The sequence below is a fragment of the Daphnia carinata genome, chromosome 6, assembly GCF_022539665.2.
Source record: "Daphnia carinata strain CSIRO-1 chromosome 6, CSIRO_AGI_Dcar_HiC_V3, whole genome shotgun sequence".
Taxonomy (NCBI): domain Eukaryota; kingdom Metazoa; phylum Arthropoda; class Branchiopoda; order Diplostraca; family Daphniidae; genus Daphnia; species Daphnia carinata.
In genome coordinates this window covers 3,059,340-3,086,272 of record NC_081336.1, presented here as the reverse complement: position 1 = coordinate 3,086,272, position 26,933 = coordinate 3,059,340, and the positions used below count along the sequence as shown (strand labels likewise).

The window sequence follows — 26,933 nt, the reverse complement described above, 5'->3', positions numbered from 1 at the left end:
TGTTTGTGATAAGCTCTTGTTAAAAGGAAATCGAAGATTAAGAATGTTTGGTTTTCATTAAGCAAAAGTTTTTATTCTTAGAATGAACAGCAATTTTGCAGCAGTAGTACCCCGTCTTCAGTCAATTTCATGATTATAGTCTAATAATCCCAGGAAATCAACCAAGCTAGTTTTCGCTTTCAAACTCATGACATTTTTTAAACTCCAGGAAACAATAATCATATATTGAGCTCTTTTTTTATCAAATGTTATCTTGTTCTTTAGCCTAAATTCTTCGTATCTGTTACACAGGGCCAATAGAAAGATTTCCCAGGTCTTCGTCGTCTTTGCCTTCGTCTCGTCGCCGTCTTCGCCATCGCCATCGCCGTCATCGCCATCGCCATCGCCATCGCCATCGCCGTCGCCGTCTTCGCCATCGCCGTCTTCGCCATCGCCGTCTTCGCCATCGCCGTCTTCGCCATCGCCGTCTTCGCCATCGCCGTCTTCGCCATCGCCGTCTTCGCCATCGCCGTCTTCGCCATCTTCGCCATCGCCGTCTTCGCCATCGCCGTCTTCGCCATCGCCGTCTTCGCCATCGCCGTCTTCGCCATCGCCATCGCCATCGCCATCTTCGCCTTCTCATCGGCATCGCCATCTTCGCCTTCTCATCGGCATCGCCATCTTCGCCTTCTCATCGGCATCGCCATAGCCGTCTTTGCCTTCGCCTTCTCATCGCCATCGCCACCTTCGCCTTCCTCATCGCCATCGTCATCATCGCCGTCATCGCCATCATCGCCATCGCAACATCGCCGCCTTTGTCTTGGTCCTCGACATCATCTTTTCGCCATTGCCTTGGTATTGTTTTGTTTTGCTTTGTAGTGTATAAGTTAACTCGTTGGCTGCCACGTCGTTGTTCCCATTTTTTTTGTAGTTTTTAGGGACCGGGGCGCTGTTCTTCCCATGGCCATGGGGGGAACAGTTGCCAATGCGCCTAAAGGCACAAAGGCCTTGTGTCTTTAGGCGCATCTGAGGCAATGCACCAGTAGGGACCTCTCTTTGTCGGCACGGTAGATAGATTCCTGGGGTGTGCATTCCCGGAATGGTTTCTATCACCGTGCCAGCCCGGACTTGTATTCGGACAAGTCCCACGTTGTTCGCGATCCTTCAGACGCGATCGTAGCTACTGTAGTTTATGCAACCTACGGGTTGCCTTGGCGTGGCAGCCATCGAGTTAACTTAGTGTAATTGTATGTATATTTGTGTATGTAATTTGTATGATATGTGTTATGTATGTAAAATAGTGGTGGAATTGTTTGGGTGGAGGTGGGTCAATAAAAATGATTCTTATTTAATTTTCTAGTTTTGTATTTCATTTTAAAATATAAAGTGTTTTCTACTTGTAGAAACTCTAAATTTGATAGCTCATTCCACTTACCATATTTCATTAAACCTTGAAAGGTTAATAAGAACATAAAGCAAAGTAACAATCCCGTTTTACAAATCAACAGATATTTACTTTGTCTTAAAAAAAAAGGATAAAGAATTTTAAACATTAAGTGAGACACAATTATTTTCATAGGCTCAATTTTTTAGTGACCTTCACAATATGACAAACTTGATCAATCAGTAAGAGATGACAAGATCAAAATCATCTTGAACTTCATTTTGTTTCCGTGTGTATGCTAATGATTCACTAACACAACATCTTTAATTTAGACTGACAATTGCACATTGGCAGTGTTACCTTCTGCCGAAGGATGATTCTGCAACCACTGGGGCCCATCAGATGCATTCGAAAGACCTAGGAGCAGTTACAAAACCTAAACTGTTAACGATAAATTTTAACCATCTAATAATACCTCATCGAACCTAGATTGTGAGAAGGATTATAAAAATTGCTTCTGTGTAGCACCTTCGGTAACAAAATTGATGTCTTCAACTAACGTAACTGAAAAACGTGCTTGTAAAGCCAATCCATGCTCCTCTGAATAAATCAAATTATGTGGTAACGTGCTTCTTAGACAGGAATTTTTGCAATAATACCTTTCACCATATAGCATGGCGTTAACTCACAAAATCCAGGTCATGAAACGTGAAATTGGTAGGGAAATTCCAAGATGGAAGACCTTCTTTTCAGCAACCATCCTCAGTTCGACACCACGCGAAATGGAACAGTCGACGGAACAGCTGACTGAGCCATGAAAATTCTTTGAGGTTGGTTGTTTTTCCCCTAGATGTCTTGAAAATATGCAGCAGTGGCTAATATGGCAATCTGTTTTACCCAAAAAAAAATGTTTTAAACGGGGTGTCAAATATGGCAATCCGTTTTATATATGGCAATCCGTTTTACATAAAAAAAAAAAAAAAAAAAAAAAAAAAAAAAAAAAAAAAATCACACTTTTTTCTCTTTTTTCTACCCGTAGCCATCTACCAGTCGGTTTCGTTATTACAGGCATGTAAGCAATTTGAGTTAATTGTATCCCATTAGCAGTTAATTGAGTAGCGTGGCTGGAGAAAAACGCGTGGCTGGAGAAAAACTCGTGGCTGGAGGAACAATTGAAAAATGGATAAGATAATACAACAAAAGGATGGTAAGTATAAAGATTATTATATTGGTTTTCAATTATTAGGATGGTAAGGCCTAATATGTAATGATTCTATTTATTTGCTTTTATTCATTTGTGTTTTGTAGCTCAAATTTTGAGTCTACAAGCTCAGGTAGGGGAAAAGAACAAATTGGAACGGAACAGTTTCCAAACAGTGAAGGAGGTTTTTCCAAACTCATCCCTAACTGAACATGAGGATGAATTGGCATTAGGTGAACACAGTCAGGTACCTAAACTTTTCAAATAAGAATTCAAAATAAGTATAGAATTTTAACAAACAATTATTTATTGTTTAGTTATTCAGTCTACCACCTGACAGTGTGTTAAAGTTAAATTCTGTTAGTGCTGCACTAAAAGAATTGTTAATAATAAGTCCATGCAGCGAAGGAAGTGAACAATTGTGGGACCGTATTTGGGCTGAAAATGGGTGTGATATGGAAACCCAGAAATAGCACGAGTTCAACATAAAACATGAATTAGGTACTTTTCGGATTTTTGTCTATCGAAAAGGGATTTTTAATGCTATTATTTTGCATTCACAGAATTTTAGTGGGGGATCAAGTCAAGTCTGGAAGCGTTACAGGATGGAAGAGTGAGCCTACAGTTGAAAAACACTGAAAGTGCATTACCATTAAGGTATGAGGTAAAGTAATAGAGTATGCAAATTGTCTAATGAGAAGTGTCATCTTGTGTTAATAAATCCGGTACAATCCTCATAGAATCCTTCATAGTGTCACAGCTAGAAGCCTCTAATAATTCTGCTTCTCTGGCTAAAGAACAACTTGTCCTTTATGTTCAGAGTGTTGGTGAAGTTGGATACTTAAATGGCCCTAAAGATGTTTCACTTTGCTGGCATTGCAGCGATGAACATCATACATGGACTCTTTAGGTATGAAAGGAATTTTCTTGAAAAAATTTTGAATTTATGATGAAGCATTTCTCCTCCTTTTTGCCAACCATGTCTAATCTACAAAAAAAAATTATCCAATAGGAAAGGATTTTCATATACTGGGAACATAACTATCAACTATGCAACATTCTACGGGTGCTATTTTATCATTCAAGAGCCTTATACAATGATGTTCATTTGCAATTTGTATGGCCTTTCCCAAGCTTCTGCCAGAAGTTGAATCTATGAGTAATGTAAGTCACATGAGCAACAATTGAGATGCTTAATGGTGTTTTTCTTTTCTCAGTATAGGTTAATAGTAACATTGGATCTGAAAAGATTCTTGGTTGGGGCGAGACACTGAATAAATTGTAATGATTGGATGGATGACATGACATTTCTATACATCATTCGGATTCCCGAGACGGTATTTTATATTTAAAAAATTGAAGTGCATATCTGGGCTCCCTTCCTTTCCGTAGCCCCGTTTCCCCTTGACTCGTAATAAGCCCGTAGGGGGTCATGCCCCTACTGTACGGTATATATAAAAATAACATATACCGAGGTTTGGAGGGCTCTGGCCGGAAAGGGGACGTGGGGGTCCGCGTAGTCCGATGATGTGTTCACGGAGGGCGACGTGGCTACCCACAAATCCGAACTAAAGGTTAATCGCTCCTGTAAAAATGTTCCAAATCTTCAGCTCTTCTTCCGGCTTCTCTTAGCCAATCACCGGGTAATCTCCCCGGTGGGTCAACAAGGCAGTGTCTCCCCTGCCTGGGGTGACGGCAACTTTTGAAAGGGCTATTGTGCCTTTTTAAAGTTGCAAAAATAATTGTAATGTGCAGAGAATTGTCAATAAAATTGTTTTTATAAAATATCTTTTGCAAAATTTTTTTCTTTCATCGTCTATGTTAGCTGTATTATTGTATAACACTCTTTGAATTCTTCAACTTAGATTCAAGGAACAACGTGTAATGTCTGGATATTTTTTGAAGTAATTTTGTATTTTGTTGTACTCGTATGGGAACCGAACCCCGACATTCAGCGTGCAACGCCGATGCTCTAACATTGAGCCACGAGATACATCTCTTTATCGCATATCATATGATATATTCTAGAATGTTTATGCAGTCTTTCACAACTATATGTTTATCTTTCTATTGTATTCATAAGGTTCATAGCTCTGTGGTAGAGCCTTTAGTTGTGATACCTGTTACCCTGGGTTCAAACCTCAGTAGATGTGTAACAATAAAGTAGAATAAATGTAGAAGAGCATATTGCAGAATTGCATTTCAGTTTTATTCTAAGTGTAAATGCAAGTCCACAAGTGACTAGAAAAAAGCCAACTTGTCATCATATGGGTCATGGCTCACTGGTAGAGCATCGGCGCGGTATGCCGAACATCTAGTGTTCGATCCCTGGATAATAATAGAATGCTTACAGATAAAGGATAAACCAATGGAAACAATGCTTACTAGCAAAGGTGACAAAAACAAATAAAAAAAAAAAAAAAAGGTGGTAAAACTAATATGTGAAGACAGCTAACATAGACAATGAAAGAAAAAAATTTTGCAAAAGATATTTTATAAAAACAATTTTATTGACAATTCTCTGCACATTACAATTATTTTTGCAACTTTAAAAAGGCACAATAGCCCTTTCAAAAGTTGCCGTCAACCCAGGCAGGGGGAGACACTGCCTTGTTGACCCACCGGGGAGATTACCCGGTGATTGGCTAAGAGAAGCCGGAAGAAGAGCTGAAGATTTGGAACATTTTTACAGGAGCGATTAACCTTTAGTTCGGATTTGTGGGTAGCCACGTCGCCCTCCGTGAACACATCATCGGACTACGCGGACCCCCACGTCCCCTTTCCGGCCAGAGCCCTCCAAACCTCGGTATATGTTATTTTTATATATACCGTACAGTAGGGGCATGACCCCCTACGGGCTTATTACGAGTCAAGGGGAAACGGGGCTACGGAAAGGAAGGGAGCCCAGATATGCACTTCAATTTTTTAAATATAAAATACCGTCTCGGGAATCCGAATGATGTATAGAAATGTCATGTCATCCATCCAATCATTACAATTTATTCAGTGTCTCGCCCCAACCAAGAATCTTTTCAGATCCAATGTTACTATTAACCTATACTGAGAAAAGAAAAACACCATTAAGCATCTCAATTGTTGCTCATGTGACTTACATTACTCATAGATTCAACTTCTGGCAGAAGCTTGGGAAAGGCCATACAAATTGCAAATGAACATCATTGTATAAGGCTCTTGAATGATAAAATAGCACCCGTAGAATGTTGCATAGTTGATAGTTATGTTCCCAGTATATGAAAATCCTTTCCTATTGGATAATTTTTTTTTTGTAGATTAGACATGGTTGGCAAAAAGGAGGAGAAATGCTTCATCATAAATTCAAAATTTTTTCAAGAAAATTCCTTTCATACCTAAAGAGTCCATGTATGATGTTCATCGCTGCAATGCCAGCAAAGTGAAACATCTTTAGGGCCATTTAAGTATCCAACTTCACCAACACTCTGAACATAAAGGACAAGTTGTTCTTTAGCCAGAGAAGCAGAATTATTAGAGGCTTCTAGCTGTGACACTATGAAGGATTCTATGAGGATTGTACCGGATTTATTAACACAAGATGACACTTCTCATTAGACAATTTGCATACTCTATTACTTTACCTCATACCTTAATGGTAATGCACTTTCAGTGTTTTTCAACTGTAGGCTCACTCTTCCATCCTGTAACACTTCCAGACTTGAACATTGGTTTAATTCTTACTTTTAAGTTGCTATTGCAGAAAAATGCAGCGACGAAATCCGCCGTCTTTTTGCTGTCGACAAAAACAATAGTCTTGGCATCACCGAGATCTTGTAAAACTTCGATTAGCTTAGCTCTCTTTTCTCTTTTCGAGCACTAAAAAAACAGCTGTTCAACATCCGGATTGGTGCCACCGACAATGCCTGTTGTGACGAATATGTAGTCTTCCACGTACGTCGCAGCCAGCGCTTGTACTCCATCTGGGAATGTAGCCGAAAACATACAAACACGACGGATTCCCTACAGAGAAACAAATATTATTACATCAATCAAATCTCATACTCAAAAGCCGCCGAGAACATACTATCGGATGCATCGTTGGATGGCTGACAATTTTTTCAAGATTGGGGCCAAAACCCATATCAAGCATTCGATCAGCTTCGTCCTAAATTTAAAATCTGACCCCCGAGAAGTCAAATACTCCACGGTCGAGAAAATCCTTAAGTCGCTCCGCGGTCGCGACAAGAATATTGTACCCAGCTTGAAGATTTTACCGCTTTTCATTTTGCCGATTTTGCATGAAGATTTGACCGCTGATGGCTCATGACAGTTCCTCCGTATGTAATCAGACTTTAAAACCGAATTGTAGGAGAATTTACACGCCTCGCCGTGAATTTGAATGGCCAATTCACGAGTGGGTGCGACAATTACAACTTCTGGCATTTGCCCCATAGAATGAGACGCACCAGCAACACCTTGTTCTAACAATATGTTCATAACCGGTACCAAGTACGCCGCCTACATGAAAAAATGTAAAATTTTAGATGACTTAACCAACAAATATCAAAGGGTTTGTTGAGTATCTTAGATGCAATTGGACCTTTTAGTAGTCGCAATCACCGGCGTGCCCACTCAAAATTACTTTTACTTCAACTTACCCAGTTCATACCGACCCATTCGAATCAAGTCAGTACGAGGGCATCAAGGTTTCAAAATTACACAGCGTTAACTAATTGGATTACCGTTTTGCCGGAGCCCGTAACAGCACAAGCAATTAAATCTCTTTTGGCAAGAATAACTGTAACTGAAGCTTTCTGTACAGGTGTTGGTTTTATGTAGCCAGAACTCTTAATGTTTTGAAGTAGTAGTGGGCACAGGCTGGCTTCTTTGCATGATGTTATGTATTGAGGTACATCTTTCCCTGTAACCTAAAGCAAACCCAATAGATATTTTCAAATCACAAAATACAGTTCGAAAAATGGCTTACCTGGAGGACGACTTTATCAAAATTATTAAAGCATTCCCTACAGACAATGCCCTCAATCAGTTCCTTCTCATCGCATGTCCCAGCTTACGGAATGTATTGTTCACACTGCTTTCCATCTTCCGTCAATGCAATGAATAGATTCTAGCAGCCTTTTCGAGGTGTGGCCAACTTAATGACACTGTGGTAAAACAATGAACAATGCAACACACAATATTTTTGTGAAGATACAATTGATTCTTACATTGTAACACTTGCTGCCACCAATGCCACCTCCTTGTGGAAAATCCCTTGCTACATGGCCATCTTCTTTGTTAAAAATGAACACTAAAAATTTTTTTTTTTTTTTTTTTTTTTTTTTTTTTTTTTTTTTACCTCATGGCACGTACGACTTCCTCCACCGCCACGGCCCCCTTGTGGACAATCCTTCGAGAAATGTCCCCCTTCCCCATACTATAAAAAGCACCAAGAAGTTGAGTTCGCACATTTTTTCGATATTTTCATCTTACTTTGTGACGTCAACGGACCACTGCCACCGCCCCCACCAACATGCGGACACTCTCTGGCAAAACGTCCTTCTCCACACTGTTAAAAAAACCATATTAAAGTAATTACACTAGGAATACAAGAAAATACTTACATTGTGGCCCTGGACAGAAAGAATTAATTTTAATAATTTTAAATGTCAAAAATCGCCAAGGCCACGAGGTCAAGAAGTAAAATCTAGCGAGGAAGTTAGACAGCATACTGCTCGCGTTAAGCCAATCTAGAAATATGCCTGAAAAAAACTGCCCGATGAGCCACGGTTTAAGGCGCCTCTTGTGGACGCATAGGTCATTACAAGAAACTTTATCCGCATATCCACCTATAACGCTATCATTATGTCAAATATTTGGTGTATTTAAAAAACGATTGACATAACGAAAAAAATAGCAATTTTACCGGAATCAGCATTCAATTTTGAATATATCCTGAGATATTCAACCAATTCCGATGAGTGTCAGTTTTTTCAGAAAAAAATTTTAAGCCCGGCCGAGAAAATTCGGGCTTATTTTGCCGAGGTTTTTTTAAATATCTGAGTGCATCGAATTTCTACTAGATGGCGATACAATTACATAAACAATGGGCGGCATTAAAGTTTGCCAAACAGTTCGTCTGCTTTGGCCCTGCTTTAGGAGTCGTGTTGACGTAAGCACGTAAGTGAGAATTATTAAAAGAAAATTGGTTTTTATAATTAAAAATGGCAGTAAGGAAACAAAAGAATGTTTTTTTACTACCGATTTGACGAGGGGCAAGACAAGTAATCGACCATTCTAATCTTCCGATTCCTCATTCTACAGGACTTTCTTTTATTTCCTAATGTTTAACAATGTTGGTAGTGTAACAAAATATTGTTGTGTTTTTTAAGAAACCAAGATCACTCTCCCAGATGGAAAGAGGCTGTAAAGGAACATCTACTAAACACAAGTTTTCATTCAAATGATTATCATTTTTTCGCGTACTACACCTTCCCCAAATGTAGATTGATAATTGTAGGGAATTGAAAGAGATTGCACTCATAAAATGTTTTGAATCTTTTCTTTGCCAAATCTCTGTAGTCTGTGGAAAGAAGATCAATACAAGCACTACAAACCTATACCTGTGTATCCTTGAATTTAGGTGATTAATTGAATATAGTAAGATCAGTAATTTGATCTTCATTGACCTTAAGCTACATTCGAACATAGAATTAGAAGAAAAATGTTTGATTTGAGAAAGAATATTATTGCATTACGCAAATTAACAACAATCTCCACTGATATTTTTCATACATTTTACTAAAACACACATCCCATATTGTCTAGTGGTTAGGATACCCGGCTCTCACCCGGGAGGCCCGGGTTCAATTCCCGGTATGGGAATGATTTTTGATCTTAAATGTTCAAAATTTTGTTAACATTACCTGTTAAATCTTGAACTTTTTTGTAAGACCTATTATATGATTCCACTAGTAAAAAAAAAAAAATTAGAAAACTCTTAGGCTGTTGTTGTATTTCATATATTGATTGCTTTCAACAACTGCAGACAGTATAAATATTACTACGCATAGAACATTGAAAGGAACGGCTTAAAATTTCTTACTATTCAGCGACACAGTTCCAGACATCGACGAGAGCTTAAGAAACGGAAACGAAACGATTGACCAGTCTCTTTGGACACCGTAGCCTCTTGCTGTTGAATGGTTACACCAAGTGTGAAATTAAATTATTACCATAGGACCAAAACTTTGCCTAAAACCATTATAGGTACGAATCGTGTTTTTTAAACATGTGTGCGGCGAACGGTATCATACTTTCTTAAGACTTGGACAAATCACACGATCATTATGCATGGGAAACAACTACAATTAGCCAACTACTGGGGTACACGGTGTTCAAGCTACGACTGTTAAATTTTGAAAATTCTCTATAGGTGCTACTAGGTATAATATGACGTTCCACCTCTCGTTTTATTACGCTGATTTGATCAAACCTGTTTTTATGTGCCTTTCACCGAAACGACCGTTATTTCATATTCAATTTGGAAAAGTGATTTTTCCAAAATCTCAGCAATTTTCAGATCTTCTGGGGATTACTGTCGCTTTCAGTAATATTAACCGCTGTGTTTTCACCGTCTTCCGGAATCGATCCAGCTCGTTCGGAGAAAGCAACGTTTTTTTTCTTCAGACTGCCTCCGCCCCCCGATCCAAGGCAGCTGTTCGACAAAGACAATTGGCGGGGATTATCCATTGAATGTGAACGATCACGGAGATGTTCTTCGTCATTCGGACTGCCCTCTGTGCAATAAAAATAATCTTTCAACACGAAATAAACAAATCGTTTATCGTTAATGACGTATTACCTTCCGGCACTTCTTCGATGTCCGATGGAGTGGCCAGACATTCACAACTCTCATCGATTTGTGGATTGGAACCTTCTTTGTCCGTGACCAAACGCTGGACAAGGTCGATCCTGGAGTCCAGGGACAACTGTTTACCACTCATCAGCATCCCACGAATGCGCCGTTGAGTCGCTAACACGAGAGTAATTTTTAAAAAAATCACGTGAAAATCGCGGAATACCTAAATTTCAGGTATTAGATAATTACCGGGACAGTCATCATCTCCGTAACGGTACTGCGAAATCTTTTTGGCTAGGTCAAAAAGGACGTCATCGTTGTCAAAGATGGCTGCAAAACTACCATTGATGATTTTAGGTGACATGGGTCGATTAGCCAGCAACAAACTCGTTCCGAAGTTCTTGTTCTTCCGCGTTTCTGTTAAGAATGTTTAAAGCCAAACTAAATAAAGCAGTTGACAAGCACAGTAACATACTCATACAGGTTTGCTCTACAAAAATAATAAACATTCCACTACAATCTAGCATGGACATTCACTCAAACATGTACTTAATCACATCCATGCTTGACGTTGTAAATTTTCTCCGTGTATTTGTTTTGCCCTAATAAATTTCTCTCGTGTTAAATATCGCGTGCAACAGATGTACTCCGTTTAAAAAAACATAAAAATCATTTAACTCTATCGTAATAGAGTGCTATCCCGCAATGACGGACCAGAAGAAATTGATATGAGATCACAAGGACAAAATTGGTACGTGGAGGAATTGATCATTTGCATGCGGGAAAACGTTCAATACCCCTTAAACGACCACCACTTCTAAAGGCCATATTTTACCAGCCAGTGGCATCTTGTTGGTTTTGGAACGAGGTACGCCACCCATTGCCTCGTCGTCGCCCGTTTCTTGGCCCGACGAATGCCCATTTTCTTCTAATTGATCATCGCCGGCCATATTTGTGGCGTGGCTCGAGTAGCAAGCGTCGATGACTATAGCAGCGATCGACTTGATGATTTCCCAGTCGCGTTCAATGTCCGACAATTTCGTGTGCGACGAAGTGACAGTGAAACGGATGACGTAATTGCCCTTTAATTAGAAACGAACGATAAATGAGAACGGAGGTGTTATTGTTTGAGCAATTCTACACACCTTTAACGCTGCTGGAACGCAGTGCAGTTTGCCGGAAGTGTTGATCTTTTTCAGGAGTGCTTCAGTCAAATCGTTGGGTCCTTTAAGACGAAACACAACCATGCCCAAATGACGAACAGCCGGAATTTCGAAACGGTTGTCAGATTTCACCATAGTTTCGAATTCTTTAGCCAGACGAACGCCCTTTGAATGCGTAATAAAGAAATATGTCAATCAGAAATTATTCGCTAAAAATAGCAACAACTGTGTCTTACGTGGCGAACGTGTTTTTGCAGCCCGTTGAGGCCGTAACTACGGATGACGAACCAAAGCTTTAACGCGCGGAACCTCTTGCTCAAAGGAATTTGCCAATGCTAAATTCGAATAATCAAAAAAGTGCCAAATGGAGGCGAATAATATGAAATAAATTGCAACGTGAACTCACCATGTAATCGATAGCCATTCCTGGAAGCCAAAGGAAATGTTAAAAACGTAGATTATCAATAGCTGTTTTTAAGGATGTGATATCAAAACTATGTTACGGTTACGCATCTATTAATACCGGAATTCTCGTGTTTGAGATAGAGTGGCTCGACGTTGAAAGTGCGATGAAGAGCGCCGGAATTCTTCACCCTGCAAACCAAAACAAACAGAAAATTCTTAAAATTTTCCTCAAGTTGATTAGTTCTGAAAATGAAAGACTTACCACATGGCGGTGCAGTCGAAATGAACCATCATCCATTTGGACGGGTTGAAAGCCATCGAGTCGGCGAACTCGATACCGTCGAGCCAGTGACGGAATTCCGGGCAGAGGAAAGCCGTGCCGGCATAAGCGGCATCAACGTGCAGCCAGATGTCCTCGGAACGACCTTGCAGCACAAATCATTCCACCAAAATATTTTTTAAAAATAACAATGTGATAACAAATCAAAACTTACAGACGACGCCAATCTCGCGCAGATGATCAAACGCGCAAGCACCGGTTGTGCCAAGCGTAGCACAAACCTGGAACGAAAACGCAACTATGTAAAGAGCGAAATATAAATGATTTCCATGGGCAAGAATCTTACGAAAAATGGAATGAGTCCGTTTTCGCGATCTTGGGCGATGGCCATTGCCAGGGTGTCGCCCCGCATGCTGAGTTCATCGTCGCTCTCGATGTAGCGCAACTTGACCAATCCGATCAATCCGGCTTTCTCCACCGAGCTGTGAGCCTGCAATATCATTGAGTACAAACATGTGGCAAACCTTTTTTCTCATCTGTGTTTTTGTTTTTGTTTATTATTTATTACCTGATCGGAGCAATAACCGACAAGACGGCTGTTGATTTCAGCGTCTTCCAGATCTGGATATTGAGTCTTGTAGCGTCTAATGGCTTCCGTCCGTCCGGCAAGCAAGGCGACGAAAGTCGATTCGCTGGCCGTCGTCTAATGCCCAGTTTTAAAAGAAAGTAAATCAATTCGTCTTCTTGGTTGCGCGCTGAAAATAATAGCAAAAAAACAAAAATACTTGGATGACTCCTCCGCCCAGGCTGTCGTTGCGAGCGTGCAAGAAATCGGATGGTAAGCCGATCATCTTGCCCAGCCAATCCATCACCAACGATTCCAATTCGGTGCAAGCCGGACTCGATGCCTGATGGGAGACAGAAGCCAATTGATAAAGGGAGCTCGCTTCATTATAGCAAAACAATGTTTGTAGCTGGATAAAAAGAGTGTCGATTACCCAAGTGAAGCCCAAACAACCGATGGCGTCGGCTAGCATATCGCCGAGCAGTGAGGGGAACGAATTCAGAGCCGGGAAGTAAGCGTGCATGTACGGGCTCTGCCAGTGAGTCACCTGTGATGCAATTAAAATTATTAATGTTATTTTTTAAAAAAATTACATGTTATCAAGAATTATACGGTGGACGGTGATGAGAAGTATCAAATCGTTAGTTACAAAGCCTTCAGTATGTAAAATTAAGTCTTATAAAAGCAATTTTCTGTTTTGAATTTCGTACCGTTACGCGATGGATTGTGAAAAAAAGTAAGAAACGTATGTAATTTGTCTGTAGGTTTATAGAAAGAGGATGGAAACTCGGTGATAGGGCGATACAAATGACCTATCATCCGACTCCCTCCCCTCATTCCATTCCTTACGACGGGCGTCTAATAACAAAAAATGGGATGGATGGTATCACTACACATGGCAGACATTGTAGAAAAAAAGAGGCCTTTTTTTTATCGGCGTCACGACACTCGCCAAGCTTAAAAGGATCACTCTTCGTCAACACCCAAATCCCACCCTCAACACATCGTCGTCGTTGTTGAACACAGCATTGAAAAGTAGCTTATTATTACTAAAAAGTAGAAGAAAAATCGAATCCTCACATTCTGTTATTGCAATCGCTAACAGGATTATATCATCACACAGTAACGAACGATGTCTCCTTACAAAGTTGTAAGTAGGCAATAGGGTGTGTCCATACATTGTGATTGAATTTTACATATTTGCTGTCAGCGTACAAGGTTGACGTTGTACGTTCGATAAAAAAAAGGAAGTGAAAGAAAATGATAAAAATGACTTACTCCGGGCATGACGACACGTTCGACGTCAGCGAAGATGGTGTCCCAGTCCTCGCCCAGTTCGGGCGCCTGCTCCGGCAGCAGGTGGCGGATGTAGCCCGGTTTGACGTCAGGGAAGACGCGTCTCTGGCGGATGTTCTGCAGGTAGTCGGCGATGTAATCCACCATTTCTTTGCCTACAAAAAAGAGAATAGGGTGGGAGACAAATGATATACAAGTTTTAATATCACACAAACACATCGCACTTTGACGGTTATTATTTATAGAGCGCAAAACAGACGATTAAAGATGAAAAAAAAAATATATATCAATAAAATGCAGCTGTTACGCTTTTCTGCCTATCCGAGCTAATAATTCTTCACCTTAAACTCTTTCGGTTTTCCAATTGTTAAAGTACGTGTCAATTGAACTGAATATATGAGATGGACACGAATTCTATACTGAGAAAGGATTCCCCAAAGGCTACAAGGAAATGGGTAGAAACAATAGTGGGCCTGATCTAATACCTCATTTTCTTTTTACCATATTGGATCTTGTCGGCTGATTTGTGCGGCCATAGGGTCGTCATAATGTACACATAGCAAACGATGCGATATATGAAAAGCCATCGATTCTGCACGAGTCACCCTGTTCCGGGCGATCTAACTCTCCCCCGTATTTAATCATGGGGTGGAAAAAAGGCGCGGTGGGTGTTGGGACTCCCCTTATTCCAAACCCTCCAAGATATGGGTTTCTTTAATGTCACTGAGCACGTCTGAGCATTAGCGTCACCTCGGACTGATGACGTTGGGCTTCGGCGCCGTTTGCATGGAGCGTTCCCGCCGGCCGACTTACAACCGACGTAGTAGTTCAAAATAATAACGGCAAGCTGTTAAAATGAGCTGAAAAATTATACCTCTTTGGCGATATTCGTCGAAATCCATGTCAGTGTCGTTATTGGTAATAGAAAATCTATATATAAAAAAAAAAGACACATTAGAGAATTAAGCTCTCCAAAAAAAATATTTGACATGTTGATGATCAATTTGAGACAATAGAAGAGGAGCTCGCAAACAAAGTACGTTTGAAATTAGGGGGATTTGCAGTTTTGACGTGTCAGACGTAATGTTACGATCAACGAAGGGGTGGAGTAGTTAGAATGTAAGTCTTATATTTATCCCTTTCGCCCCAAACCCTCTAGAGAGTAGAACGATGGTTGATGGCTCGTTTGAACGGAGAGATAATAAGGGAGACATCAATTGTTACGTTAGAGACCTTCCATGTAAACAAGGCCTGCTGTTGGAAAACGCGAGATTTTCAACGCAGCCATTTAATTACAATGATTGACGACATCGTTTCGACTTCTTTACAGATAAACTATTCAAGAAATTTTAATTGTTTCAGAATACCACATTATAATCAAATAACCCAGTGTCTAACTAGATCGCTTCATTTCAAATGAAAAGGCTGAAATTTTATACGAAAAAGGAGATCATTATTTTGTTTTACCTTTAATTGAAAAATGATTGGTTTAAAAGAAATGATAGTTCCTCTTTTGCGTAATAAGAACTAGATAAACTTCGTTTGGATTTGGACTATTCTGCCTCACTGCCTGACGGAGCGCTTTTTTATTGCTACAAACCTAGTCCCCGGCTGGTGCTCGACTGACTCTGAGTAAACGGAGGGATTCGGTCATGTCCTTTCATACTCTTCCTCTGTCCCTTTTTTTTTCTTTCGTATTTTCAACTATGGCAAGGGAAAGTTTACCATTCCTCCGTCAATCCTTTTCCCCGGCCAACCAACAGCAGCAGCGCCGGTCTTACGTAACCCACCCCCCTTTTTGCCACGTTACATGGTCGCTGAAGCGCCTTTCTCAAGATTCACATGAAACTTTCAGCTTCAGTTTAGATCCACTGAATAATGCACTATATGCACATTGTCGTGCATACAACAGCTTTCCGTTCAAACGCATCAAATATACTCCAATACGTGGCCATTTAGTTTGCCAGTGAATTTCGTGCCAGATCAACGATCTTTTAGGAAACCGACTGGATGAATTGGACAATGTAAAAACCTGACCTTGTCGGAGATCGCGATTAATCAAGACTTATTGGAAAAAAAGGGGAGGGAGAGAAAGAAGAACGAAAGGAAATTTCAAGAAAAGGGACTATTTTTATAATACAGTACCTCGTAATTCATGCTTCCATTCGATAGACGTCAAACCGAAGAGCGCCTACATCTGCGTGCACATCGACTAGCGAGTGTTGATTGTAGAGATATGATAGGCAAATCAAGTACCACCCACATGACTATTTGTCCTCCAGTCATCCGCACACTGGCACACGAATCTATTTCATTGGTACAAGCTGTTACTAGAAGAAAATTATGATACAGTTTAATATTAACGCTACAACTACCGTTATCGTGCTTCCGTATGAAACTGGAAAGAAAAATGATCATTTGTTCGGTCGGGTGCGGCTGTTCCTCACCGATATCCAGAAGAGGACAAATGACGATAGGTCTGGTCATTTCTAAAAGATTCAGCAACAATCACTAGAAGCGAGAAAAAAATAAAACTTGTGGTGAGAGAGAAGAATAATTGAGAATAAGAAACAAAAAATCACGGGTCATTGATTCGCTTACTTACATTCAGAACAAATCCGAATGATGTTCTTACAATCCAACAAAACACCGGCTGCTGGTGCCGACTGATTACACTTGGTCGACGCTATTGCATTGTTCAACGTGTTCCTTGTTGATTTTTCTCCTTTTCTGAAATCGCCTGTGATTTTCTTCCGCACTCCACAAACGATTCCTTTGTCCGGTTGGCTTCCTAGACGTGAAAAGAGTATACGTGTGATTACAAATACGTTCATGTGTGTGGGGAGGGTCATTGAAGAAGCTACAGTTACTTACTTGTATATGGGGTTTTTTTCACACTGTTACGATGATATCTTGAACGTGATTCATTCCGGCTGTCGTGTCATTCCGCACGGATGATTTTCAGCCAAGGTCTACAACGCACACTTTTCTTTTCTTACTCCCACTCATGACGGCATCTTGGAAAGCTGACGACGAGTGGATTAGTGCTGATAAGTGGATTTATCGTCGACTTTTCTTCCTTTTTGTTCGTCTTTTTTTCACGCACTTTGCAACTGACACTATTTGTTGCCGGAACACTAAACTCTAATGTTCTTCACGTACGTCCACATACTCGATCCAAAAGCTTCAACCAGTAAATTTTTGCGTGTTTTCCTATTTTGATTTCTCAAGAAGAAATGGGTACAATTTTTGTCGGTATAAACCATGCCAGGGCCGAATGGCAATAACGCTTCAAAATTGTGCCATACTATCAATACTAAATGTTAACGATATCGTCAGATGAAAAAGCCATCATTAAAAGACCAAACTGTACACAAAGTCACTGCGCAAAATAATAGCTCACTTAATGATTGCTTGCTCCCGATCTTAATAATAGACGTGACAGACAGAGTATAAGACGACAGAAAACAGTTGGAAACGGTTAGTCCCTATTCGTTCTGGGGGCAATTATTAAAAAGATGTCGAAACAAAAATGAAACTTCGTCTGCACGACAATTATCCAGATGACGCATACGTTAGAATCTTCGACAGGAATTCCCCCCTGAAAAATTTGGTTCCCATTTGGTTGTTGTACAGACTGTCATTCTATTCTTCCTCATCATTAAAAACAATAAGCTTCTTCCATCATCAACTACAAATATTCCCATATTTTTTTTTCAGTTTCGAACGTCTTTTGATTTTACAGCAAGAACATAGGAAAGCCCTGACGCACAAAGAAAAACATCCGGATCGAAGTATGGTTTCATTTCTCCATTGTAATGGATGACACTATCCTTGTCGCTTTATGGCTTGAGAAATGGAGACAGGCGGGTCGGTACTAGTTATTGATAGGAGGGAAGCCTTAGTGTAAAAGTAGCGATTATGCAAAATCGGACACCCCAAAAAGGACAACGAAAGGTAAACGAAAGGCAAAAGAAAAAAAAGGAAAATAAATTGATGACGATTCACTTAAGAGAAAGGACTTTTTAAAAATCAACGACTACTACAGCCCTTTTCAACGACGAAAATGATTCCGTTCGATAAGTTTCAATCTAACGCACGAGCGTGATGTGGTCTAATCCCATTAGCGACTTATAAGTTTCACCTTAGCTAAAAGGGTCGGGGGAAAAAAAGAAGAGAAGGGTAAGAAAGTGAATCTTGTTACTTGCCGTTTGTATCAACACGATCTATACAAGATTGACTGGCAAAAGGAAGCCTCCTAAATAAAAAATATGAAATAAAAAAGGGCATTTAAAAGGAGTCAGGAACAGCGGAAGCAACGAAAAGATTCTGATCGGACAAGTTCTGTTATACTGTAAACTTATTGCTTTTGTCTACTACGTACCTTGAACTATGCATGCCAATGGCAGGTCAAGATCTTTTTGCATTTCCATCAATTACCTACGAATGTTTAATTACTCAAATTTGATTCTAGGGAAAAGGACAGCCTGCTGAGGGCCTAGGGCAGTTTCTGTGGTAGTCCATCGAGGCCGGGCGAAATCCCAGCTACGATTTTCTTGAGGAACACCCAATTTATCTTAACAGAAAAAACACTGGCTATTTTAAACGACGGGTCTTTAAGAATATGTGGTCAACTATAAACATGAATTTACCTAGTAGGCGTTCGCTATATGAGGGCACGATGGGTTGAAGAAGAGTGCCTACCACTCTTGCAGTTTCCATTGTGACGGCCATCGTGGCATTTAGTTGATCGAGCTGACCTTCTTTCTTCAATTTCCAAGGTTCCATCGTTTGGAAAAAGCCGTTAGCACCCCGAACTAACGCCATAACTTGGTCGATCCCTCTATCGGTTAACAAAAGCGTGAGTTTACGTTTACATTACCGGGGAATACTATTCGAGAGTTTACTTGTAAAAATTCCATTGCTGATATTCATTGTAGACTATGTCAGGTGTGCGCTCTAAAAGACTTAGCAAATCAGAACCTGGTGAACTACAGGATTCGAAAGAGGATGGGCTGACGCCTGGCCTCATCTGCAAAGGATTCAAACTCTTGCCACAGCAGCGGCTGACTAGGTTGCCTATGCCGTCAGCCAAATCAGAATTGGCAATCCGAACCATTCTCTTCATACTAAAATCTGTGTTTCAGAAAAAGGAATTCAAAAAGAAGAAATTAAATAAAAAACTAAATAAAATTGCATGAACTAAAAGGGCTTACTTCCATCACTGGCAGGTACTCCTTCGTGCATGAGGAAATAACGAAGTCCAGTTGCGGTCACAAGATCGATGCAAGACTGGGGACTGACAACATTACCCGTAGTTTTAGACATCTTTTGATCGTCAACTAACCAATGACCATGGACTAGTAAGGATTTCGGAGGTTCCAAACCAGCAGCCAGAAGAAAGGCTGGCCAATAGATGCCATGGAACTTCAGAATGTCTTTCCCAATAACATGAACACTTGGCGGCCAAATATTCTAAAATTAAAGCAATTAAAATTTTTTAATTGCGTAAGGAGTTTTTCACCTGTCATACAATGGACTGGAAATCAAAAAGTCATAGTACTACCATTTCAGACTGTGAATCTTTAGCGACAGTCACATAATTTAACAATGCATCTAGCCATACATATATCGTTTGTGACGAATCTCCAGGTACTGGAATCCCCCAAGACAGCCTTGCATGAGGTCGGGATATCGATAGATCAATAAGTTCTTGGTCGAGCCATGATTTTACCAAGTTATAGTGTCGCAAAGGTCGAATCACTGGCCCTATTTGAAACACGTCAGCCATAACAATGGTAGTGCTAATGAAAATTGAATGCTTACCACTCTTCAACCAATTCATAAGATCTTCTCTTAGCTTGGATAATTTAAACAAATAGTTCTCTTCACTGAACCATTCAACAGGACGATTTGATTCCGCTGATACTCTTTGCTCCTGACCATTAGGCAATTTCACTAACGTGGTTTGATCTTCAGGTACAAATGCTTCATCTGCTGTGCAGTACCAACCTTCATATTTTCCTTTCTCGATGTAGCCTCTCTCTGAAAGTAGTTCCTGTAATACCAATTGCATTTTAGAAGCAAAATCATTTTCATTTTACCGAAGTGTACCCAAAACAAATGAACATTTTCTTTGTGTCGTTTCTCTGTAGTTCTGATGTAGTCTGTATAACTTATTTCACACTTGTTCAAAGCAGTTTTGAAGAGTCCAGAAACATGATCACAGAACCGCCCGGGCTCTTCATTTGCATGCAAAGCAGCTTGTTGGATTTTAAGGCCATGTTCATCTGTACCAGTTGAAAATGTCACAGAGTTTCCAGTTAAGCGATGAAATCTAGCTGACGAATCAGCAAGAACAGCTGTGTATATGTGTCCAATATGAGGCTCTGTTAAAAAATAAAATTAACTAATGCAAAGCTATATGTGGTGCTTGAATGGGTCTTCAACATAAACAACAAACCTGCATTGACATAAAATATAGGAGTTGTAACGAAAAAAGGCTCTGATTTCTCACTTGAAAAGCACCGTGAGCTCTTACGATAATTTCGCTTGATTTGTTCACAAAATCTTGCCTGAAAAGATATGCTATGAGACAATAAAAAACGTGTTCGAAGAAATCCCATTTTACCGCTATCTGAGCAGACGACTGTCTCAAAAGCTTTAGCATGTGCAGTTTCATCTGGCGATCTCAAACCTGCTAAATACTTTTCAAATTTAGGAATTAAAAAATTAAACTAATCGTCTCATTATTCTCGTCCTTAAACAGCTACACGACTACAAAATCAATCAAAAAAGATAAGTTTCCTTCCCAAAATAGCAACACCAAAAGTGATTGTAAAAAATGATAAAACATTTTCCCATACCGGGAATCGAACCCGAGCCTCTTGGGTGAAAGCCAAGTATCCTAGCCACTAGACCATATGGGATGTACGATGACTTGGGCTCTTCTAGTATATGAATTGTTATAGGCAGAAACTACAGGCCATCTCCGGGTAATGTTTAAGATCAAGATGTAGAATTTCAATTATCGGGTTTTTGGGTGGTGTTTGACGTTGTTTTATATTATGACCTATTGTTTTTGTATATATTCTGTTTTTAAAATTCCGCACGGAGAACACCAGTGTAAAATTGAGCCAGAATTAAGCCTGATTGAAGTTGGCCATGATTAAGAAAATGCACTGAGCAAAAAGATGTTAAGTTACAGTTTTCGCTTGACTGAAAAAGATGGTTAATAAATGTTTGTAAAATAAATTCCCATACCGGGAATTGAACCCGGGCCTCCCGGGTGAGAGCCGGGTATCCTAACCACTAGACAATATGGGATGTACAATAATATTCTATTAATACTGGTATATTTGTTAATTATACATTTACGTAAATATGGTGGCAAATTGCAAATTTAGACAAAAAAGTCAGCAAATTGTTGTCTGACGAATATATATTTATTCCCCATACCGGGAATGGAATGAATCCTAGCCGCTAGAAAAAATGGGATGTACCCATATATACTTGTTGAATGTACATGTCCGTAAATTTAGTGAAAAGGCAATTGCAAAATCAACCAGAAAATTGTTGTCCTACTAAAATACAAATTCCCATACCGGGAATTGAACCCGGGCCTCCTGGGTGAGAGCCAGGTATCCTAACCACTAGACAATATGGGATGAAATATTGCATATGCACAAATAATATGATTTTATTTTTTGTTCAGTTAGTTTTTGTTTAGTTACTTTCTGGTCACATGTTTTTTATACTTACGAAAGTATATGAAGACCAACGGAGAAAAGCTATGTTCGAAAGGATTTTTCTTTCTTCTCTTTTATTGGCCAATAAACTCAAATGGTATTAACAGCGTATTGTAATGCCTGGTTGAATAAGACGAGTAGGACTATCAATTTTGATGTTTACCGAAAACATTGTCTGAAAGGTTAAATCAATTTGTAGCTCCTTATTTTTGTTTTCATTTTTGTTATTATAATTCAAGGCACTCGCCCAAGTGTTTCCTTTCCTTTTTTCATTTAATTTTCTAGTCTAGTCTTGTATCACACAATTGTCGCATCCAAAAGCCCTTTATGTCAAAGCTACCTGTTCTTCATGACTTGTTGTCTTTTGGAAATACGACCGCAAAAGACTCCCAATAATAAAATCAGTCCAATGAAAGAGAGACCCATAGCTAGGAAGAAATTCTTGGCAGGTGAAATACTAAGCTGTTCTACCAAGTCATTGACTGATTCAAGCTGCACCACCTGGAACAATCAGATTTCTATGTAGAAAATTGTCGCATTGATGACTTAAAAAATTTGAATTAGTTAAATCGTACTTTTGAAGCTTTAGCAAATAGTTGCGTCCGGGTATTAAGCATCTCAAAACATTTTGGATCAAATTTGGCTTGTCCTTGCTCTTTGAAGCGCAGGAGACATTTCAATCCTGGTCAGAGTACGAACATTTAAACGGTGTTCTCAATGCTAATCTAAAAACATTAAACGTACTTCGACCGTCTCCTGGCGGAACATCTTTGCAAAGTGTGACCAAGTCGATTGCACAGGCTCGATGTAGCATTGGATCAGCCTGTATATCGATTTGGACAGCCGTGATCAGCAAAGCGACATGACGCCGGCATTCAACGGAAGTTAAAGTATCAAATTTCCTCTTCAAACATTCTTCCACTTGACCCTGCCTAGTGTTTTCCGGTTCTTCTGGTCCGCAATGAATTTGAATCTGGAATTGAGAAACGTATGTAGTGAAACTTAGTTCTCCTTTGACACAATATAGTAAATAAAAAAATAATTGTATTAAAAATATACCTCCTTGTCGCAAAGATTAACGAGAACAGGATCTAGCTGATAATGCAAAGCCTGTTGTTCCATTATGACTGTTAAATGGTCGGAACACGACTGAGTCAGCGGTTTCTTTGCCACGAAATTTTGTTTGAGACAATCAACAACTTTTCCTTCAAGTTCACGGTCCTTGGATGCGGTTTGCCAAACCTTTACATAAACGAGATAGCCATCGGAAACTGTGTGAAATTGAAACGACTATAAATACCCCTTGACAAAATTTCGGTATATCCATGGAGCACGCCTTCTTAAGGTTCGGATTAAAGCGTATGTCCAGATTCTGTTCAGCCATTCGTTCCAGAACCAATTGTTTGCAATGGACCTCTAATGTGCTGTCGTCAAGGTATCCCTAGGATAGTGGACGAGAAAATAATGAACGAAACCCGAATGTGAAAGAAGAGGACTGACAAAGTACTTTCAAGCATTCCAGAGCGTTGCTGGCATCATTTTGGCACAATCGACGAATGGGATCTTTGCACTGTTGAATAAATTGGAAATCAACAGCACTGTCGTCCATCTCTTCTTTTTCAGCCTGGAAAATGGCGGCATGGCAAATATCTTCCAACTGTTTACGGTGAGCTTTGAGACATTCCAAAATACGGCCTTGGCCCGGTTTAATTTGGGCGCAGAAACGCTTTTCGTCGGACGCGCAGGGTTTACGAACGTTGGGATTCAACTGGACATCCTCGTGCTGTTGGAGCAACTGGTTTCTCAACTGCTGACGGCACGGCTGAGAAACGCGGTGCTGTGATCCAACATGGTTTCCCGCACGTACGCCTAAGCTTTGTGCTACCGAATCATTTCGTATCATTTCACTGAGGCAGGCCACGACCTGCGGTCTAAGTAAAAAAAAATCCATACATTCAGATGCTGAAATTCGTAATATCCTTGAGAAGGAAATGTTATACTTGGCCTTGATATTTGGACAAAGACGGGAAATGTCTAGTTTGCAAGCTCGCTTGAAATGCGCGCTGAAGCGGAAGTCTTGTAAGGCGATGAGCTGGAAATGTTCAACGGCCGCTCTGCACTTCGAATTCATAGTGGTTTCAGTATTCATTTTGTATTCCACAAGGCATTCCATGACTTGGCCTTCATCACCATCATCCATTTCGTCCTAAATAAGGAAAACATAAATACTAACGAATTGCAACCAATCAAACACATTCTATCAAACGTACTTGGCAATGAGTTTCAAGAAAACGACTACAATAGGTGGTGATGAAAGGGTTAAGTTCCAAATGCTCAGCTTCTTCTTCTGTGTAATTGCTCACTTGTTGCTTGCATACAGGGCTTAGGCGTTCCAAGTTGTCTTGTAAACATTGCATTTCTTCCCCTCTTCCTGTCTTTTCAAAGCACATCGATGCTAAATCTTCAATGCAAGGTTCTTCTACCTGAAAATAATAAAATCAATAGTGACTTCTTACATAACGGTGCGTTAACGGTTTTACCTCTGGAATGAGATCAACACTGTTCGCCCTTTGTCGCATGACGCGTCGTACCTCGTCAGCGCACTCAGGTTTTAACTGTAGCGCAAAGTTACATAGTTAGAGCAAAGGGTGAAAAAAAGAACCAATCTTACAGAGGAATCGGCTGGTGGATGATACGCATATCTATAAAGACATGGTAATACGAGCGGATTACGTTGGGGTCCTATGGCATTGGCTTCTTCCGTCCAGTTGGGAGCAGCGTTGCAAAATTGGGCAGCGTCAGATTTACACTGGGCATACAGTTGGGAATCTAAGCGGAAATCACGGGCAACAAAGTACTGGATTTCGAGCAGAGCAGTACGACAGCCCGTTGTCATTACGTCCGAAAAGACTCTGCAATTCACGTACACAGTATGATAAATATGCACCATTTCTTTCATAAAAAACAAAACAAAATCGAAATCAAACGGCCCACTTACTTATCCATGAGGCAAGAAATAACACTGGCCGGCTGGCTATCTGCAGGATTCTTGCATGCGGTTTCCACAACACTGGAGCAGGATGTTTTCAACAACGAATCCACTTGCCAATCTGATCCCGCGTCAGTGATACGCATCAAATCTTCCAACTAATATTTTAGCCAAAACAAAACAATGAATTCAGTGACGAGAAATCCGATAATGTTTTCTATATACCGCACGAAGACACGTGTCTGAAATGCCGTTTTGCTTTCGAGCATGCTTCATCAAACAGTGCAGTGTTTTTCCGCCGATTTCCCTGGAGCCAAAATTAGAAACCTATTAAAAACTACCAAAAAAATAAAAATACAAGAATACGATGGTTCACAGACTTCGTACGACAGTTGGTTTTAATGTCTTCCTGGCAAGAGTACACCACTTCGGGTGAGAGACGATAATCTTCCAGCAATTGTCGGCGATGATCTAGCATCTCTGCCTGGCATTCACCTCCTATAGCACTACCTGTAAAAATAGGCGAAGTCATTAACATTACGAGGCAAACATTGGAGCCACTTGTTCACACACCTGCGTGCATAGCATTTTCCAAGCATAGAAGGACTTGGGCGAGTTTGACTTTCCGGTCTTTAACAGGCGAATTCGTTTCCTTGAAGCACTTGTGTTCGATAATTTCCTGCTTACAAGCTCTGACTAAACCCTTGCTAACTTTGTAATCTTCGGAAACCAGTTGTTGTCGACGAACCAATTTTTCTCGGCACTATGAATAAACCGGATGTTCGCGTTTAATTCAACATCCTCTCGGAAACACGCATGAAAGATGTACCTTAGTGCTCATATCATTCTGCATTTTGTTCTTAATGAGGCATTTGTAAACCCGGCCTTGTCCGGCTTGGGTATTTCGACAAAACCTTTCCCGGTCATCTCGGCAGGCGAGAAAGAGTGGACGATCCAAGTGATAATCATCCGCCTTGAAATTAGAATATGTCCATTTACAATACGCGAAAACAGCAATATAACTTTTAAAAATCTGACCTGGAGTTCAGCCACGCGCAAGGTTTGCAGATGGCATTCTTTAGTCAAATTGCGTACGTGCTCCGACAGGCACTCAATCGTTGATCCTTGTTTGTGGTCTTTCTGCACAAAAAAAATAGACAAACCTCTTAACTTAAAAAAAAAGTTGTAAACATACTTCTTCTTCTGAATCCAGACGACCGCAATTGAACTTGGAGATATCGCCCTGGCAGGCGGTCGTGAACTTTTCCACCAGGCGAAAATCGCTAAAGATTATCGAACCAATTCTAACGAGAAATGACTTACATTGCCCTAAATTTCCAAGGAGAGTAAGAACATTAAATGAATTAGTCTGAATTTTTATTACTTTCCAATTGAGTTACCCTGTGCAACTGAATCTGAGTTCTCCAGCAAACATGACAGCTTATGACCTTCTAGGGATTGGTCTCGACATTCATCCAAGGTTTTAAGCTCATCAGAACACATTTTTTCAGCAGCTTCTAAAAACTGGTCACCTTTGGTAAGATTCAGTTTGAACTGCCACAGAAACTACAGACAAGAATGTAAATAACCTTCCACCAACTCATACCACACAATTCATTTGATGTAACATACCGAATGACATTCTGTTCTGATATCAGAATCACTATCACTTCTCCTGTTTTGAAGACAATCAAGGACAGCTAAATCGTTTGGGAGAACTTGACTACTGCAGAGACGTGTAACGTCGTCTTTACATGCCGGGTTCGTGGCTATTTTACCAGCGATATCGGTAGCACTAACCGACGAAAGGCTTGCTATAGTCACGAATAGAAAGATTCCAGAATAGTGCGATAACATCATTTTGCATTCAATTCACTAAACGACCAATTTTTTTTATTTTACAAATGAACTAAAGAGCAGTTCATTCCACTTGTCAATGATCGGTAAAACACAACAATAGTGCGGCTATGAAGCAGACGGGAACATCACCACCCTAGCGTCACACCTTCTGTTTGCTTTAACATCTGTTGCCTCAAAAATCGGTTTCAGCAACTGCTTACGAGATGTCACAATGATAAGCATTTCGGCA

The 26,933-nt window shown here is 40.2% G+C and overlaps 2 protein-coding genes, 2 long non-coding RNA genes and 4 other non-coding genes across 8 annotated transcripts; 1 reads left to right on the top strand and 7 right to left on the bottom strand.

Moving 5' to 3' along the window:
- Nucleotides 1-1,595: 1,595 nt before the first annotated feature.
- Nucleotides 1,596-2,136, bottom strand: LOC130689642 (uncharacterized). Its single transcript, XR_009000777.1, has 3 exons — nt 2,023-2,136; nt 1,839-1,963; nt 1,596-1,780 (listed from the first exon to the last, which is right to left on the bottom strand). It is a non-coding gene; the product is annotated as an uncharacterized LOC130689642 (long non-coding RNA).
- Nucleotides 2,137-7,045: 4,909 nt separating this feature from the next.
- LOC130689645 (uncharacterized) lies at nt 7,046-8,119 on the bottom strand. The gene is made up of 5 exons (XR_009000780.2): nt 8,031-8,119; nt 7,897-7,974; nt 7,766-7,830; nt 7,525-7,702; nt 7,046-7,465 (listed from the first exon to the last, which is right to left on the bottom strand). It is a non-coding gene; the product is annotated as an uncharacterized LOC130689645 (long non-coding RNA).
- A 1,231-nt stretch (nt 8,120-9,350) lies between these two features.
- Trnae-cuc (transfer RNA glutamic acid (anticodon CUC)) lies at nt 9,351-9,422 on the top strand. Its single transcript has one exon. It is a non-coding gene; the product is annotated as a tRNA-Glu (tRNA).
- Nucleotides 9,423-9,539: 117 nt separating this feature from the next.
- On the bottom strand, nt 9,540-16,898 carry LOC130689554 (histidine decarboxylase-like). Its single transcript, XM_057512493.2, has 19 exons — nt 16,713-16,898; nt 16,483-16,618; nt 16,253-16,413; nt 14,982-15,037; nt 14,090-14,262; nt 13,245-13,358; nt 13,032-13,154; nt 12,815-12,949; nt 12,593-12,736; nt 12,461-12,527; nt 12,229-12,391; nt 12,085-12,155; nt 11,968-11,987; nt 11,798-11,896; nt 11,544-11,726; nt 11,234-11,480; nt 10,648-10,815; nt 10,402-10,572; nt 9,540-10,336 (listed from the first exon to the last, which is right to left on the bottom strand). Exons 4-19 carry the CDS (start codon nt 15,007-15,009, stop codon nt 10,116-10,118), a joined length of 2,127 nt encoding a protein of 708 aa, XP_057368476.1. The 5' UTR covers nt 15,010-15,037; nt 16,253-16,413; nt 16,483-16,618; nt 16,713-16,898; the 3' UTR covers nt 9,540-10,115.
- A 1,392-nt stretch (nt 16,899-18,290) lies between these two features.
- On the bottom strand, nt 18,291-26,852 carry LOC130689624 (Golgi apparatus protein 1-like). The gene is given in 27 exon segments (XM_057512582.2): nt 18,291-18,365; nt 18,492-18,683; nt 18,760-18,950; nt 19,015-19,243; nt 19,324-19,582; nt 19,674-19,876; nt 19,934-20,165; nt 20,222-20,496; nt 20,571-20,682; nt 22,431-22,537; nt 22,600-22,828; nt 22,915-23,124; nt 23,126-23,296; nt 23,363-23,786; nt 23,856-24,061; nt 24,126-24,338; nt 24,396-24,470; nt 24,527-24,767; nt 24,854-25,002; nt 25,070-25,151; nt 25,225-25,354; nt 25,418-25,607; nt 25,674-25,817; nt 25,883-25,984; nt 26,040-26,173; nt 26,245-26,410; nt 26,477-26,852. Coding segments are annotated over 26 exon segments (4,824 nt in total). The 5' UTR covers nt 26,705-26,852; the 3' UTR covers nt 18,291-18,365; nt 18,492-18,561.
- Nucleotides 20,965-21,036, bottom strand: Trnae-uuc (transfer RNA glutamic acid (anticodon UUC)). Its single transcript has one exon. It is a non-coding gene; the product is annotated as a tRNA-Glu (tRNA).
- Trnae-cuc (transfer RNA glutamic acid (anticodon CUC)) lies at nt 21,362-21,433 on the bottom strand. Its single transcript has one exon. It is a non-coding gene; the product is annotated as a tRNA-Glu (tRNA).
- Trnae-cuc (transfer RNA glutamic acid (anticodon CUC)) lies at nt 21,703-21,774 on the bottom strand. The gene has a single exon. It is a non-coding gene; the product is annotated as a tRNA-Glu (tRNA).
- Nucleotides 26,853-26,933: the final 81 nt, after the last annotated feature.